The sequence below is a fragment of the Prenolepis imparis genome, unplaced genomic scaffold (assembly GCF_030444845.1).
Source record: "Prenolepis imparis isolate NDT839.2.m4 unplaced genomic scaffold, iyPreImpa1.0 SCAF_3, whole genome shotgun sequence".
Lineage (NCBI taxonomy): Eukaryota > Metazoa > Arthropoda > Insecta > Hymenoptera > Formicidae > Prenolepis > Prenolepis imparis.
Window position 1 is genome coordinate 21,280,572 of NW_028141161.1, and position 17,205 is coordinate 21,297,776.

Here is a 17,205-nt window from a genome sequence, read left to right on the forward strand (position 1 = left end):
ATCTCAGACACCTTTTTTTTTTGGATCCCCTAAAAATCCAGACGACACGCGCGGATGCGATCGCGTAGCAAAAGTGCAATAATGGCATGTGACGTGTGCGGGAATGTCCTTATCGTGTCTTCGAGTTTTTCCCCTCCACGGCCCTCTTTTACACTCTCTTTACGCCGGTCGGTGTGGTGAAATTTAGAAGCGCCTCTCATCTGTCAAACGCTGTTATCGCATCTGCTTTCGTATAATACCGGATGTGTACCGGGTTAATTGGGACAGTTTCCGGCGGATTAGACAATCGCGACAATTTCCGATGTTCAAGTATATATTATTATATATTTCGAAAATTATTTATAGAACGCGTAAATATTTATTTCGAATTGCTTATCATTTATTTTATCGTCGTCTAAATTTTATTGTTGTAAATAAATTATATATATATTATACATATATGAAATTTAGATGGCGAGAAAATGAATTTAAAAAATTACGTTCTAAATAATAATCTAAATATAATATATCCCTTGTCTGTAAATTCAGCCTATGCTTTTTATAAAAAGTCAATTTATGAAAATTCTGCTCTTTATAAAAAAACTGATTTTATAAAAAAAAAAAAGGTATTTTTACAACATATATAAATTTTGATAAGCTACAAAATTTACGTTTACGTAATCTATTTTAAGATAATAAAGCAGGTTATAAAATAATATTATTATGGAAGATTATCATCTCTCTCATCGTCATCGCAATTATCGATTAGCAATGGCCACGGTCACCAGTTAAGCGATTAAGTCCATCATAAAGTGATACGGTCGCCATAAAGCGATTACGAGTATTATTGATTTCAGCATCACTTTCGTCATCTATCTCGTTAATCATTGAAAGTGTCGCGACTTGGCGCTCGTGTCGCAATTAGCCCGATCAATCCCAATTTTCACAAGATATACACGATGTAATAATTCTGTGATATACTGTAATTCTCTCTGTGTATATTTTATATCTCTTTTACTATATACAAATCATATATACTATCCAGTAGTCAGCCGCGAAGCTTGCAGAGTTGTGTCGCTTTCAGTCTACGTAATACTTATATAATTACATACATATATACTATATTTCTCTATATATGTATATACATATACTAACATGTATTTGTCTACCTAATGTAGATATATCTCAAGAGAGTATATATATTCTATAACTCGTTAACGCTTGTGACAGTAGATATCTCTCTTGTCTGTCGTAACTTGTTTCATTTATCTCCTCTTTTACCTCTGACATATATATATATATATCTCTCTTTCTATTATCTCCTCTATCTTTCTATCTGTCTACTTCCATCTCTCCTTTGGTTTTGCAATCTGTGCATCCAACGTGCAACTTGTTTACTCTCTGTCGGCCGTCGTCTTACCAAAGTAGATACCGTCCTCGCTTTGATTTCGAGTCGCTGGCCGAAATGTATGCGTATGCGGTATATATATATATATTGTCAGGAAGGGCTATGTGTATGTAAAAAAAAAAGAAAAAAATACAAGAATCGAGAAACGAGAGCTCGCGGTGCCAAGTGAACGAACGAGAAACGCGAGAGTGAAACGTCGCTGAAAGAGAAACTCTGCCAATCGCGCGCTAATCGCCAATTAGCCTGGCAAGGGTAATTAACAGCGTGAGTTCCCACTGCTACTGCCGATCATCGTCGGCATTATCGTCGTTTCATCGCGCCATCGTTCTCGTCAATTCGCGTTTATTCGCTTAAAACCCGAAAGCGAAATCCGACGCTCGTGAGACTTGTCTATTAAAAAAATTTATCAGAAAATTAGTATGAAATTTATATTGGAAAAGAAAAATCATAAAAATTCTTCAGTAAAGTCTGAATCGTCTCTTTCTTGCTTTTGAACATTTTACGCCTTTCTTAATAATCTATTCTATTTGAAAAATTAAATGTAGAGAATATAAACTTGTATTTGTGAAGAAATCTTTTTGTTTTCTTCGGAAGGTAGCGTCTCTTGCTCGCCGATATCTCTATCAAGCCGCCCATTTACGCTCCATTAAACCGTCTCATCGTCAATCGTCATTAATATTGTCGACGTCGCGTCCGTCATCGTTGTTATCTCTCTATTCTCTCTTTTTCACCTATGATTTCTAACGTAAGCAATAAATGCAGAAATTGGTTGCAATTGTAATTGTAATAACGCGAAGAAAGATTTTCAATTAAAATTCTTAATTCATCAATTAGTTTGGAATTTAATTTCCGACTTGAATAACTCTTGAAATTTATTCTTCGAAATTGAATTATTTGAATTAACTCTCTCTTTGTTCTTCAGGAAGATATTTCTCTGTTATTAATATAAAGATAAGTAATTTAGTTGATCGCTAATATGTTATCCTAAACAAACAATACGGTGATTGCAACCGATTTATGTAAAGGGCGAGCGAGCGATTATGGTTGACATGGTTGCGAATTAGGATCATATGTCATCTTAATGACATAATCGCGAGCTGTCTCTGGATCTTTGTTTTGTTTATTATTGTCTTTATTATTCTTTTTACTATTTTTACTATTATTATTATTATATTATTTTTTATATTATTATTATATTATTATTTGTTTTACTTTGATAAATATGTTATAATTTGTTCGTTACGCGGCACGTTTTGTCGAGGAGCGCGATTTTCTGGATATTCTTTTTCTTATAGTACGACATGGCAATTATCGATAAAATTCTGATATAAATATAGACGCAGGGAGTTATAATATTTTTCGGTGGTAATTTATCCCACATGAAGGGGAGGCTATTATCTCGAGGACAATGTTTGCTTTCGCACAAGAATCGTCGCTTTCGGACCGACTGGACGTGCCCGCGTAATTTTGTTGCTTTTTTGTCTGTGACTCTGTTTCGCAGTTAATTCTTGCACCCACTCCACTGAGAAAAACGATTCTTTCGTTTCCGTTAATGTGTGGCACCTTGATGACCCTGTCGTAGACTGAGGATATCGGAGCAAACACTCTGACGATGTTAGACCACCAAGGCGGTAAGCAGTTTCCCACAGTAAAACAACAATATAAGTCACTGTCTCTTTCTCTCTCTCTCTCTATATCTATTTCTCTTTTGCGAAAAACGAGCGAGCGATGCGACAAGTTCGATGAGTATAATATATATATAGATACGTTAATATAACGAGAAAAGAAAAACGGAGATGTGAGAGGAAAAGGGCTGACAGGAAAGGAAAAAGACACGAAGCGAAGGACGGAGTGACACGTGCGTGACCTTCGTTAGCCATGTCAATTTGCGTTTCCCTTCGTGAAAGGGCGTATTTCCGATGCGATTACCCGAGTGCCGACAAAGTCGGCATGAAGCGAAAAATCGACTACGAACGGTCGACCGAAATCATTTTTGCAGAGAACACTTGCTTCTAAATTCTTGTAAAAAAAGGATATTAGTAATATTTGATTGTCAATATATGGAGAAATGATGATAGCATTTAATATTTATTGTATATATAAATCTTTTACTTTCAAATTTTACATGCAATAAATAAATAGAGAGAATTTTGACATATAGAAATTTTTCTCCATTTAAACATCGTATATTATTATTATTATATTAGTATTATTATAGTATTATTTTTCGAAAAATTTGATATTAATTGAAATAGAGAAAAGTTTTTTATAATTTATTTACTCATTTATTGATAGATATATTTTTTCGCGAAAAATGTTCACTTCACTTGAATTCGATATCTTGTGCGAAATATTATTATCTGCATTCTTAATGACATACTCGATATTTGATACTCGAGATTTGCAATCAGTGTCGACCGTGCGAGTCGATTTTCGTTACTCTTCTTCGTGGAGAGTGATCCAGTTCGCTCTTTCGGTGGCTGTCATCGAACAAAGGCAAACGATGACGGGAGATGCCGCGATGACGAGAACGATCCTCTCGCGTCGCTATAGCGGATGACTCGGTTGACTCGTGACGACGTTTTGTCATCGATGTCGAGTCACTTGAACGACGACATTATCGCTCTTATAGGCTCCTGTCGTGTTTAGGACGCCCGACGAAATTCCACTTGGTTACCCCCGATCTTGTGCTCCCCGATCCTTGATATACCCATCTCCGATACTGTATCTTTCAACGGCATGACATGCTCTATCGATGTCTACTGCGTGTATACGGGATACTCCTCTCGAAAAGGATGTCTCGCTTTTATCCTTTTATAACCTTTTTGACTATATTTGATTGTGTCTGTCTCTCTATCTTTTTTGCCTTCGCCACTTCCTTTCTAGCTTTGCTCTGCTCTGGTGTTCATTTACTTCTTCGGGCGTACGTCACACATCAATCTCTGTGTGTCAACATAATCATTTGCATTCAGAAATATGAGATTCTTTATTTTTTTTAAACTCGTTTGAGAATTATATCGAAATTGAGAAATTAATATCGATATCATTTACTTGAAAACAAATATGCGTTATTTTAAAGTTTATTTTAATTTGAATAAATAATTATTTAAACTTAATGGAAAATATATAAATTTTAGAAGGAAAGGTCTATTTTTTTCTTTGTTTTTCTTATCTTTGTATATAATTTTAAAATATATAAAAATAATGGCTTTATTATTTTTTTTATTAAAAGTTATTTTAAATTTTCTACAAGAATAATTTTCAGAGTTGATGCTTTGCATAATTTTCACCAAATAATTTTCTTTTTGCATATAACGTATTATTACATATAATTAAAAAACTTGCAAATGTTTATTACATTTATACAAATATCTGGATGCGAAAGATTATTAGCATCGAATTCATGAAATCATAATCCTTGTTATGAAAAAACAGGTTTATCTCAATTTTATTCCAATATTTTTCATTTCAATGTTTAATATAGTATCACTTTCACTTATCATTTATAACCGAATTTTCCATCCATCCTCTGAGATTCGCGGAAGAATAATTATAACGATTACACGTATCTTACGTACTTTTTACCGCTAATTCTCAATATATTTCCCATCAATCATCGAGGAGTGTCAAGAGCCACGCGCCGTCATTTATTCACCTTTCTTTGATCTTTATACACTAGATTAAGTAGTTCTCGCATCCTCGTTCATCCAACGCCTTAAGAAATTAATTAGAAAAGAGCAAGAGAGAGGAGGTGTAAACCCTCTTCGATCTCTCATCATTCCTACAATTCCCCTCCTACACAATCGTCATTGTTGTTGAACCCCGATATTATCATGTCGACGTGACGTCGTCATATCTCCAACCATCCTCCCATCCATCCATCCATCCCCTAATTAACGCATAATAGATTAATTAGTTGAGGTTGAAATTCGTCGTCCGCGCCCTCTCGCCGCTCCGACATTCTCTCATCGTCCTCCCTCTTTCTCTCTTTTCTGTCATTATATCTTTCATATCTCTCTCCCGAACTTCATTCTCCCCGCGTCGGCATCGGGCGGATATCACGGGGGGGCCTCGGACCCCCTTCTTTCCGGGGAGGGAATCATCGCGGAGCGAGGCGAGGGAGCGTCCCGACGGCGATGTAACCTTTCCTCAATGTTTAACACGCCGCTGATTGCCTGTCGGTTGCCTGTTTAGGGCCACGAGGTCGGGATGAAAACCCTCGTAATGCTGGACGAGCAAGGCGGTAAGCCACTTCCACTCTAGCCTCTAACATATAAACAATAATAGACAGATCCCGAAGTCGCGAAGAAGAGAAAAGATACACTCGAAAAAAATCATATATTGTATGTCAAAGCGAGATCGATTTCGCTTTCCGCAACCGATGATTATCGAATTGCCAATTTAACAGAGTATACATATACACACATATAAAAATATGTATATATGATACCCCTAGGGTAGGATAAGAATAGTACTCGTTCACATCCGGTAATTTTGTCGCTATAAATATTCGCGATCCCTTGTCTATAAGTATAAAAATATTTCAGATATTTTATAAAATGTTAATATAATTTATATAATTTATATAATACAATTTATATAAAAGATATTATATAACAAAACATATACGGACATTTAGCGTTATCGTAAAAAAAAAAGACTTCCGATTGCGTTTATATCTACATTTTGGAAATGTCACTTTTTATTTTCACAATCACGGGTCGGAAAGATGGAGATGACAGTTTGTGCGCGCTCGAATACTTTTCTTATCCTCCTTGAAAAATACGCGGCGATATATTTCGCGAGCGTGATAACTCGCGCGAATGAGTGATAACGCGGCGCTCGGCCGGAAAAGATAGACGGAAGTATCGTTTTCGCGCGCGTTTTCCTCGGCTTCCTCGAATCTGTATCGTATATATGTATACCATTTCGCTCCGAAATATTGCCGCGTATTTCGCACACGTCTCCTGTCTTAGATTGTCCCTGTAAAAAGGGGGAAGGGGATCGATAGCAGGACCCTCGAAGTGTGTCTCAAGTCGATTTTTCATTCGCTCTTCGCTTCGATTCATCGAGAAGCGATGATTTCGTCATCCGTCATATTCTATTATCTGCTTCTATTTTTCTTTTCAACTTTTCCTTCCATTCTTGCTAATATATGATCGATTAAGTTTCTCTCTTGAAGATCCTCGTCTTTTCTCTTGCGATTACGCCTTGCGAATGCAAAGATTAATTAATCAAAAATCGACGAATAACGATCGGACGGAACGAAAGATACAAAAGTCATCGAAAATCAGATGTGACGATTTTCCGGCGACAAAAAAAAAACGGGGCCTCGCTGTATCCGCGTTTTCCCCTTTTCCTGGGAGATAATCGCGTGCATCATCGAGACACCGCTGCTTATTTAACAATCAGGGGCGTAGCTGGAATAGATTTTGGAAGGGAAAAAAATCTCTGTAAAATAAATGTCTACGTGAAAGAGTCTCAGAGAGAGAAATTCAGAAAAGCTTCTCTCTCTGCTATCCTATCGCTACGCCCCTTTTATTGAGAGATATATTATGTATACTATTTAATACGTATGTGTATGTATATATGTGTTTTCATGCACATATATACACACACACATATTACACACTCGACCATCGTTATACCGTTCACTTACATTTCGCTCTCAGCGTTCAAGCATCGTGGTATCTTCTTTTCCTTTTCTTTCTGTTTCGATCAACTTTGACTTTCTCGCTGGCTTCTTTGGTTCTCTTCCACCTTTCTTTCCGCTACTTCTTTCTTCAGCTTCTTTCGGGCTTCGCTATATATCTGCATATTACTACTTTCTCTTTCACACTGCGTAACTGATACTGTTGTTACGATACTTACTTTCTGCCCCCGTATCCTTCTTGTATTTATCTCTTTCTCTATCTCGACCTCCTCTTCCGGTTTCCTTTGAATCATTCTTATCCCTTGCTCCATCTTCGAGATTTTTTACTCGAACTTCCCTCAGGCTTCGTTCGCATCTCACGATTTTTCGCAAATTTTTATTATAAATTAGGCAGTGTTTTTGTTTTCGATAACTTAAAATGGGACAGATTTGTACTAACTTCGAGAAAAGAAGAAATAAGAAGAAGATAGATGCAAAAAGTGCAGTTAAAATATAAAATCAGACATATCTTTAGAGTTACTTTGCATCGAAATAAAAAAAGCTTCTACAACCAAATGTCTAAGAAAATAATTTTGCAAATTCTAATTTAAATATCTATGAGTAAATTATTGCTTAATTGTTTTCTAGATTCCGGATGCTTCTAAAAAAATAATATAATCACTATTACATTAAACTCGTCTCTGTAAATGTTGAGTATTAGATAAGTCAATCAACTATAGATATAAAAAAGAAAATTAAATAGCTGAGTAATTTAGATCCGATGATTGACATAATTTATTAGCCAATATTGAGTAACAAAATGTAAAGAAATCAGCTCGGTAGACTAAAATTTCGACGTCAGTTGATTTTTTTCGCGTTATTCACGGCGAAAAATCGTGCGGCGCGGATCTTTGCAGAAAAACAGAGGAAAACAAGACAAAAGCGGACAACAGACGTGATCAGAGTCTTCACGACACGCATCCGCAAACAGTCCACGAGACGCGCGTGTAATCGCGCCTTTACATCACCCTATCGCGGACATGTTTTGCGGTGTTTTTCGCGATCTTGCGAAGTAAAAAGAGTCGACAGGATACTAAGCGAACAGTCGCGAATCCAGCCTCCGCTTTTTAGTTTGCAAATGCATACCGTGTTAGATTGTTACCGACTCGCGCGTAATCCCGGTCAAATCGGACACCCGTTACATTACAACGATATTGTTTTCACACATACTATTAGCCGAACACGTGTACAGCTATTTATACCTTTAGACAAACTTGCGTAGTCGAATCTATGAGTAGATGCAGAGATATCTCGAAATACTTCTTTCATTAATCATTAGACCGTTTCGGACTCGATTTGTCTTTAAATAATCGCGCGTTTATGAGATAATTTATTTATCTATCTATTATAAAATCTAATAAATTAAGCTCCAACAATATAAATAGATTGTAGACATAAATTTTATAAAATTTTATGTAGATTTTATTATCGTAAACTGTAATTTAAGGTAAAAGAATTATCGTTTCCAAATCACGGTCAAGAATGTACAATAACAACTATTTCGGGATATTCCGTTTACACACTTAGTTTAGAAAACTCCACAATCCACCGTGAGAGATCAACCCACTGTACATATCCGGTAGGCACATAACAGAGCAAAATCACCCGATGCAGGAAACGTCGAACAAGGAGGAAACTTTTCGCTCAACTGCCGTGCTTTTGTTGCACTTCCCTTTGTGCAGACTCGGGGGTTCTATTGAACGGATATTTTTCTTTTCGCAGGATCGACCTTTTTATCCCGGTAATCCCGGGGAGTAGCGCGAATTTTTCACATATTTTATAATTTTATTAATCTCGAGTCTGATTGTAGAAAAAAGTATATCATTTTCTCGTATTTATATATATATATAATTATATATATTTATATATATATATAATTATATATATAATTACTTATATAATTTTTATATTTTATATGAATGCAAAATTATCAAAAAATTATCAAATTATTCATCGTCTTTGAATTTGCAATAATAAAACTTGCATATACTCGAGATATAGAGTCAGTAAATTATTGGCTTTTATAATTAATAAAGTGCACGGTTTGTATCTCAATTTTTCCACTTTTATTATCATCGATACATTATATTTGTTACGTCTCGAACATATAAATGAATGAGTCGGTTTTTCCCCATCATTCATTGAGGAATAATGAATTCTATCAATAGATACAAACAATCCGTTTGATTTAACCCTCGTGGTAGAATATAAGATCGAACGCAGTCGCTCGAAAGGAAAGGGTAAAGGGCGTCCGTTTGTCTTATTGATAAACGTCTGCGCAAGATTCAAGAAACTTATAGAAATTTCTTATCTCTTGAATTCTTGCGCGGAACGTGAGACTTTCGATTTTTCGCGATCCGGGATATGAACGCGGAAATGAGACGAGAGAGGCGAGCGGAAATTGAGAAAATTAAAAGAGGGGCGCCCCTTTCCTTTGGGTGAGGGTTTTACACGAAACCGTCGCTTATCTTTCTTTCTTTTTCTCTCTCTCTCTCTCTCTCTCTCTCTCTCTCTCTCTCTCCAGGAGATTAAATTAGCGAAAGAGGATTGGGCAATGCACATCCAGCGCTTTCGTTTGCCTTTTTTTTTTAATAGGCGACCGCTTGAATACATTACGTTGTTCGTTCCCGATAGTTTCGAGCTGCTTACAAAATTACACGGGGCTTTAACTCTTTACGATGGCTTCGTAATCGTAAAAAAAAAAAAAAAAAAAAAAAAAAAACAACCGTCGTTAACATAAGTTCTAGAAATCGGGGATAAAGATTGAAGCAACGAAGAGAAATCCGGGAGACGTATGAATAATTGAATAAAAGAGATTGATTAATTATAGAAATTATCGAGTTATTGGAAGATTCTCTCTAACGTGAATCTTGTAAAATCGAGACGACTTCCATCGCGCAAAGGGTTAAAGCTGTTTTTCCATCTTTAGAGAAGCTTGATTACACATACAGACATCACGTGAAAAAAAACATGGGTCGTAGACACTCTTCTAGATCGGATTTTAGTTTAGTTTGCTTTTAGAGCATTCGCTACGGCCTCCTAATTAGAGATAAAATGATCTTTCGTGGTTGCCCTTTCCCCTTCGAATCTTCGCGACCGAGAGTCGCATTATTTGCCGACCAGACTAACGTTATATATTCCTTGTACAACAAAACAGAACAGCTGGACCGGATCGAGGAGGGCATGGACCAGATTAACGCCGACATGAAAGAGGCCGAGAAGAATCTCACCGGAATGGAAAAGTGCTGCGGCCTTTGCGTTCTTCCCTGTAACAAGTATGACGATGACTATCTTAGCTATCTCTCGCGTTACTACTCGCTTTTTTTTACATACTTTGTCGCCCTTTCTTTCTGGAAAAAAAAATCTCGGAAAAATGCTCTGCGCACTTTATTCTCTCGTCAAGTTTATTAATAATCTGCACGTGAGCTAAGAGATAAATTTAAGGCTCCTGGTACCTTGTCGACCATGTCGGAATCGTGACGTCAGAGGCGAGAAAACACATGCTAAAAATTAAAACGTATTTGCATAAAATAACACTTAAGATCTCTTTAATACACTTCTAAAAAAACGCCGAAAACTATCCTTTTCCCTTTATAATCCATCAACAGCTGTAAAATGTAATATTATGAGGCCCAGTCATTCCGCATGTCAAAGTCTGATATCTCGATCATTTTACGGTTGTTGATTGACTGTCAAGGGAGAAGAATAGTTTTCGACGTTTTTTAGAAGTGTATTAAAGAGATCTTAAGTGTTATATTTTATGCAAATATGTTTTTATTTAGAAATGGCATCTAAGAAATCTCAACGTGTTATTTCTCGCCTCTGACGTCACGATTCCAATATGGCCGCGGTGAGCACCCAGGAGCCTTAACGCGCGTTAGAAGGGGATTGAAATAATTTAAATAATTGATGAAATAAAAAAATATTAAGAAATTTTCATATATCAAAAAAAATGTCTATGAAATTATAATTGTCTTCAAACATTCATGAAAATTGCGAGCTGAAATTGACATAATATGAAAAATCATTTAACATAATTTTCTGAATTGAATAAGAGATTATTTATTTAAGAGTCAATTGGAAAATTGTATATTTCGCAAGTCTACATAATTAACGCGGAATATCACGATCAAAATTTATTTAAAATTGCAATTTAATGAAATCGACGTTAGTCTACAGTTTTCCGCGATAGAAACTATTTTCCCAAACTTAATCGCTCTCGCGATCTTGCGCGCGCAGAGGCGCCAGCTTTAAGGAGGACGAGGGCACGTGGAAGGGCAACGACGACGGCAAGGTCGTGAACAACCAGCCCCAGCGGGTGATGGACGACCGCAACGGCATCGGGCCCCAGAGCGGCTACATCGCCAAGATCACGAACGACGCGCGCGAGGTGGAGATGGAGGACAACATGGGCCAGGTGAACACGATGATCGGCAACCTGAGGAACATGGCGATCGACATGGGCAGCGAGCTCGAAAATCAGAACCGGCAGATCGACAGGGTCAATCGCAAGGTAAGTGGCGAACGGGAATGCACCGCCGGTGTCCACCCTGCGCACCGTAGCAGTTGCCGGGCACAACTCTGGCATGGCACTTAAAAAGTACTCTTGTTCAGCTGCCGTCTCTCCTCTCTCCCTCTGCCGTAAAAATCAAATCAAATCAAAAATTACGAGCTGATATTTTTGCAGAGAAAACTGCAACTTCTGTATCCAAATTTTCATATTTTAAACATCTTCAGAAATTGTATTTTTTGCGTATGGAAGAGGGAAAGCTTTTACATTTTTCCAGCTGGACAAGAGTCTAAAAAAATTACCTGGACGATATAATTCGCGTCCGTCGCACACGTCGACATACTGCTAAACTCTTGAAGAAATGGAAGAGTTTGAAACAAGAGTGCAGTGTTGGAAAAAGAACTTCATTGCATTCTTGCTTCATTTTTGATAAAAGTTAAAGTAATTATCAAATTGTCTAAAATAAAGCTGCAAAGATTACAATATAGGGCAAAATGCGGCCCTTTAAATTACGTAATTGTTATATGTACAAATTGAAAAATTTGTTATCTTTCTATGAACGATGAATAATCTGACAAATTTATGTTATTTGATCAAGATAAAACTATCACGTGAAACTTTAGATTGATGGTTTTATAATGTGAAGCGATAGTCTTCGAGACGTAATTCAGTATGTCGATGAGGTCACTTAAGTCCAGTACACGTCTGCTAATAATGCCATTCAAGAATATTGAGTAATTATTTTTAAGAATATTTATTCAAATAAATTAATGAATAATTAATGTAAAAATTAAAAATTTTAGAGAATCGAATATAGGAATATCAAAATTGGAGGAATCTTGTAAATTTGCATTGATCGAAAAGCGTCTTACATTATCGAGTTTTAAGATTTCGAGGACTTTAATTTCTTAAACTTGAAGTTTAACAAAAAGTTTACTCGAGAAATTTTTAATCCCCGGATTCTTGAATTCACAATGCAATTAAATTCTAATCTACCTTTTCTCTGATATCTCTAATTGAATTTTAATTCGACATTGAATTTTCCATGAGAAAATTAAATTTTAATTTAATAGTTAATTATTTAATTAATCTAAAAATAGGGAATATATATACATATATATATATATATATATATATATATATATATAAAATCTAAATTTAATTAATTGCAACTAATATTACGGCTAATATTTGCAATTTGTTTACTGGACTATATTTATACTAGGATGAGCTAACATGTGTCTCGATATATGCGCGAATCTCTATGTCACAATGCACAGGCTCAGAGCGATGCACATCACGTTCGTCGTCGCTTTCGCTTTTTTATGTGTCCATCATGCCTTTCCTTTCTTCCTTCCTTTCGCTCTCTTCCTCCTATCCTTGTATGTCACGTGGTCCTAATTCGGACAGGTGTTCCAACGATGCTCATCGTCGTCGTCTTTTTTCACTTTCCTATCCTTCGAGGATAAAACGGTGTTTAAAAAGCAACACGACATGCACTATATCTAACAATAAGCCAAAGAAACCTTTCGTTCTGCAATTTCATGGGATGAACGAATCTTTCAATCCTAATATAACTAAAACTTAAATACTTAATTTTTTTATAGCTGTGAATAATAAAGTCATATGTTTGTCGATAATGAAATACAGAAAAGAAGGGCATTTTTTATAAGAAATCTTTTTTTCTACACAGAGAGAATTTTCTCTTAGAATTTACTCTGAAAATCATGGTAATCGTGGAACAATATGGTATGGAAAGAATTTTATGAGAATTTCTCTGATTAATATTTATCACAATAAAAATAATAATATCTATCACAATAAAATATAAAATATGTTTGATTAATTTTACTATGCAGTTTAGTAAAATTAAATATATTTTATATTTTATTGTGATAGATATTATTTCTATTGTGATAAATATTAATCAGGGAAATGCTCATAAAATTCTTTCCATATCATATTGTTCCACGATTACCACGATTTTCAGGGTAAATTCTAAAAGAAAATTCTCTCACAAAGAAAATTCCCTCGATTTTTCTATTTAAGATCAAAGAGTTTTGATCTTAATATATAAAAATAATAAATAAATTTAATAAATTGGAAAAAATCGAAATGCGACTTACAAGAGTAGAATCTCAACATCAGTATCTTCAAATAAAAAAGATATATATCCCAGTAATTTCCGTTTCAACGCATGCTTACGCAAGCGCATCGCACGATCTTAGCCGCCATGATCCGCCTCGTCTTAGACGTCGACCCTTTTTTCTACGGCACCTTTTCGATATTAATCTACAGGCACACACACTTTATTCCTCGGTTTTCATCCCCTCGGTACAGCCTGCCTTCTATGTTCTTATTCAATTATTGCATCACCTTTTTCTATTCTTTCTCTTTCTATTTCTTTTTTCACGAGATTTTATCAGAACTATGATATTCTCTATGGATTCTCAATGCAAAAGAAAAACAAACTCCTGGCAGATTAAAAACAGAAGCGAGAAATTCTTTCATAGTCCTTCATGTTGAAATATTAAAGTTTTAAGATATAAAGGAATGAAAAACGGGATATTAAAGTTGAAATAATATTTGCATTACAGAGAAAACGGGGCTACGTATTTCTGATGAATAAATAGTACAATATAGCAATTTACGAATTTATTATTTTAATAATGTGATAATTTATTAAATTTTTTTTTTTCGCCACACTTTTGGATTTTTATCATAGTCCTTGGTAGTAGGTCCTAGACAAAAAAAGAGAGGCAGAATTCTCTGACTTATATAAAAGCGATCCTCAAACGATCAATAATAATATACGTATTCATATCTCGCTTTAACGATATTTCAATAATTATCTGTCATTACTTATTGCAACACATGCGCCGCTATTGAGCTTTCGATCAATTTTACATTTCTCGTATTATAACTCGTATTTACCGTAATATAAGGCATTTACAGCATTTGCATTAACCCGAATTAAACGCGCAATTCAATAATCGATATTCGACATTTACCTTCCAACCTCTGATATTTATTGAGATTAAATTTATATTTTTTCTCGTTTCTTCTCTTCCCCTTCGATTACTTCATTTTTCTTATTATTAGATTCTTTTCTTCGATCAACATTCAACGCTTTCGGTATCGATCGGCGAAATTTTTTCTTACTTACACAATATTTTTCCTTCGAAAACATTACTCGATAAATATTGATCGTCCGAGGATCGTTAGCCCTTTAAAGGTCATATCTTGAAACTTCAATTTCAAATATTCTAAACACTTTTATTTCGATATATCCTGATACTACTCTTTAAAAAATCCGTATAATTTACATATTAATTTGTTACACAAATCCGCGTTCTATAAAAATATGATTATGATCTTTAATGGGTTGTCTCAATGATGCACAATCTCGAGTAGTCCAAACACTATTAATCGATCAAAAAGTTGTAATCAAATAGGGGAGAAAGGGTTTTATTATTCACAAGCATTAACATTTTACTATTTAAGTGAGAATTAAAAGTTCTTCGGTTCCTTTTAAAAAAATACAAGATCTCTCGTATTGTGTAATATAATATTAATTTATTCGTATTGAGACGATTTCTCTGATGAACGTAAAGTAAGATAAATCCGCTACACGATCCGATCGTGGTACCGTATAATGTCGAAGGGGTTGAACCTCGTGCGAAAACCACAAGACTCGAGAGATTGTGCATTACACTGGTGAACGAAAGCCGCACTGAACACACATACGCCTGCACACATACGCGTACATGCAGACACACATCCAGCAGCAACCGCACACCGCACACACATCTCTATGACCGAAACCCAAACTGATAATCCGCAGGGCGAGTCGAACGAAACGAGGATAGCCATGGCGAACCAACGTGCGCACGCCCTGCTCAAGTAAAATGCGTCTCTTCTCTCTGTCTCCACGTAATCCGCCTCCTCCGAGCCCCAAGTTGCACATCACCATGAGATGTCGTCTCGAACGAAAGAGAGAAAAAAACAAAATTATACACTTGCATATACTTATTGTGTATTATACATATTTAGAGACCTGATCACACACACGATCGCGGGACTGGGATTATTCTGGGTACAGGGGGCGAGGGGGGCGAGAATACAAATATTAAAAATTAAATACTTAATTGAATTAAAGACAAATTATATTCGCGCGTAACCTAATTATCAAACATTATGAATTAAATTATTTGAAATTATTATTAAACGAGTTATTTACAGAATGGATATCGCACGCGAATATTGCGTTTATTGTGATTTGAGAATCGTGATGCGATATTACATCCGGAATATAATGTTTCAGTTTATTGTAATGATCGAGATATACGCGAGTGATGTTACCATTCGAATATAATGTTTACAAATCGCTCTATAAAAGGTTGAAATATTAAATTATACGAATATTCCCAGTTGCGCAAATAATCTCTCTTCCCACCCTCTCAAAAATCAATCCTCACCCCTGCTGTCTTCTCGTCGTCACTCGGACACCAATTCCGCGTTTTGTCTCCAACCCTCGATCCATAAAAGAAACCTGTGCAATAACGAAAAAAAAAAAACTACCACCACCAATAATCATGCCACTTCAACTAACCATCACTAATCAGGCTTTCGTCGAGATACTACGACGATATACCGTGAACAGCCGCTCGATAGTCGCGATACACGATGCTTTCCGGAGGAAATGCTTTATTTGGGATGTTTCGAGCATGAGATTGCGTGATTAAATTGGGATCTTTATCTTCATTAAATTCTTAGAAATTCGCGAGAAACCTTTAATCGCTTGTATAAAAATGAGTAATAAAAAACTCCAAATTTGTCATTAAGGCTCCTGGTATCTTGTCGACCATGTCGGAATCGTGACGTCAGAGGCGAGAAAACACACGCTAAAAATTTTTAGATGCCATTTCTAAATAAAAACATAAAATAATACTTAAGATCTCTTTAATACACTTCTAAAAAACGCCGAAAACTATCCTTTTTTCTTTATAATCAATCAACAGCTGTAAAATGTAATATTATGAGGCCCAGTCCGTCTGGTCTTTGCACATGCGCAGTCATTCCGCATGTCAAAGTCTGATATCTCGATCATTTTACGGTTGTTGATTGACTGTCAAGGGAGAAGAATAGTTTTCGACGTTTTTTAGAAGTGTATTAAAGAAATCTTAAGTGTTATTTTATGCAAATATGTTTTTATTTAGAAATGGCATCTAAGAAATCTCAACGTGTGTTATTTCTCGCCTGTGACGTCACGATTCCAATATGGCCGCGGTGAGCACCCAGGAGCCTTAAAATTAAAGTTGCGGATCATGAAACATTTTTATTCTGTGTATCCTCGTCTATATTTTCTAAAAATATCAAAACGTTAAAAATGAATTGTAATCAATCTGTCAATGACAGATGTAAAGATCTCGGGTATTCTCTCGATGGATGAATTTTATATCGAGAAAGCATCATTTAATATAGATCGAGATTATCGAGCGGTGGTGCATCGCATTCTCCTCGTACACACGTTGTCACAACGCTCGTGTCACATGTTGCCATCCTCGTTGTGATTGTGTCACGAACGAAACGCCGCCGTCGACGACGGCGACGGGG

The 17,205-nt window shown here is 35.8% G+C and overlaps 1 protein-coding gene across 7 annotated transcripts in view; it reads left to right on the top strand.

Annotated features, from left to right (window-relative positions):
* The window catches only part of Snap25 (Synaptosomal-associated protein 25kDa), a 46,576-nt gene that overhangs the window by 22,393 nt on the left and 6,978 nt on the right, over positions 1 to 17,205 (top strand). For 3 of the 7 annotated variants that reach the window (XM_083034494.1, XM_083034495.1, XM_083034497.1), the window contains exons 5-6: positions 10,237 to 10,354; positions 11,319 to 11,592. In XM_083034494.1, coding sequence (XP_082890620.1) covers positions 10,237 to 10,354; positions 11,319 to 11,592 — 392 coding nt within the window. Of the gene's footprint in view, positions 1 to 2,969; positions 3,019 to 5,581; positions 5,631 to 10,236; positions 10,355 to 11,318; positions 11,593 to 15,433; positions 16,547 to 17,205 lie in introns of those variants that run through there. The other 4 variants (XM_083034501.1, XM_083034498.1, XM_083034500.1 and 1 more) reach the window with 3 other exon arrangements.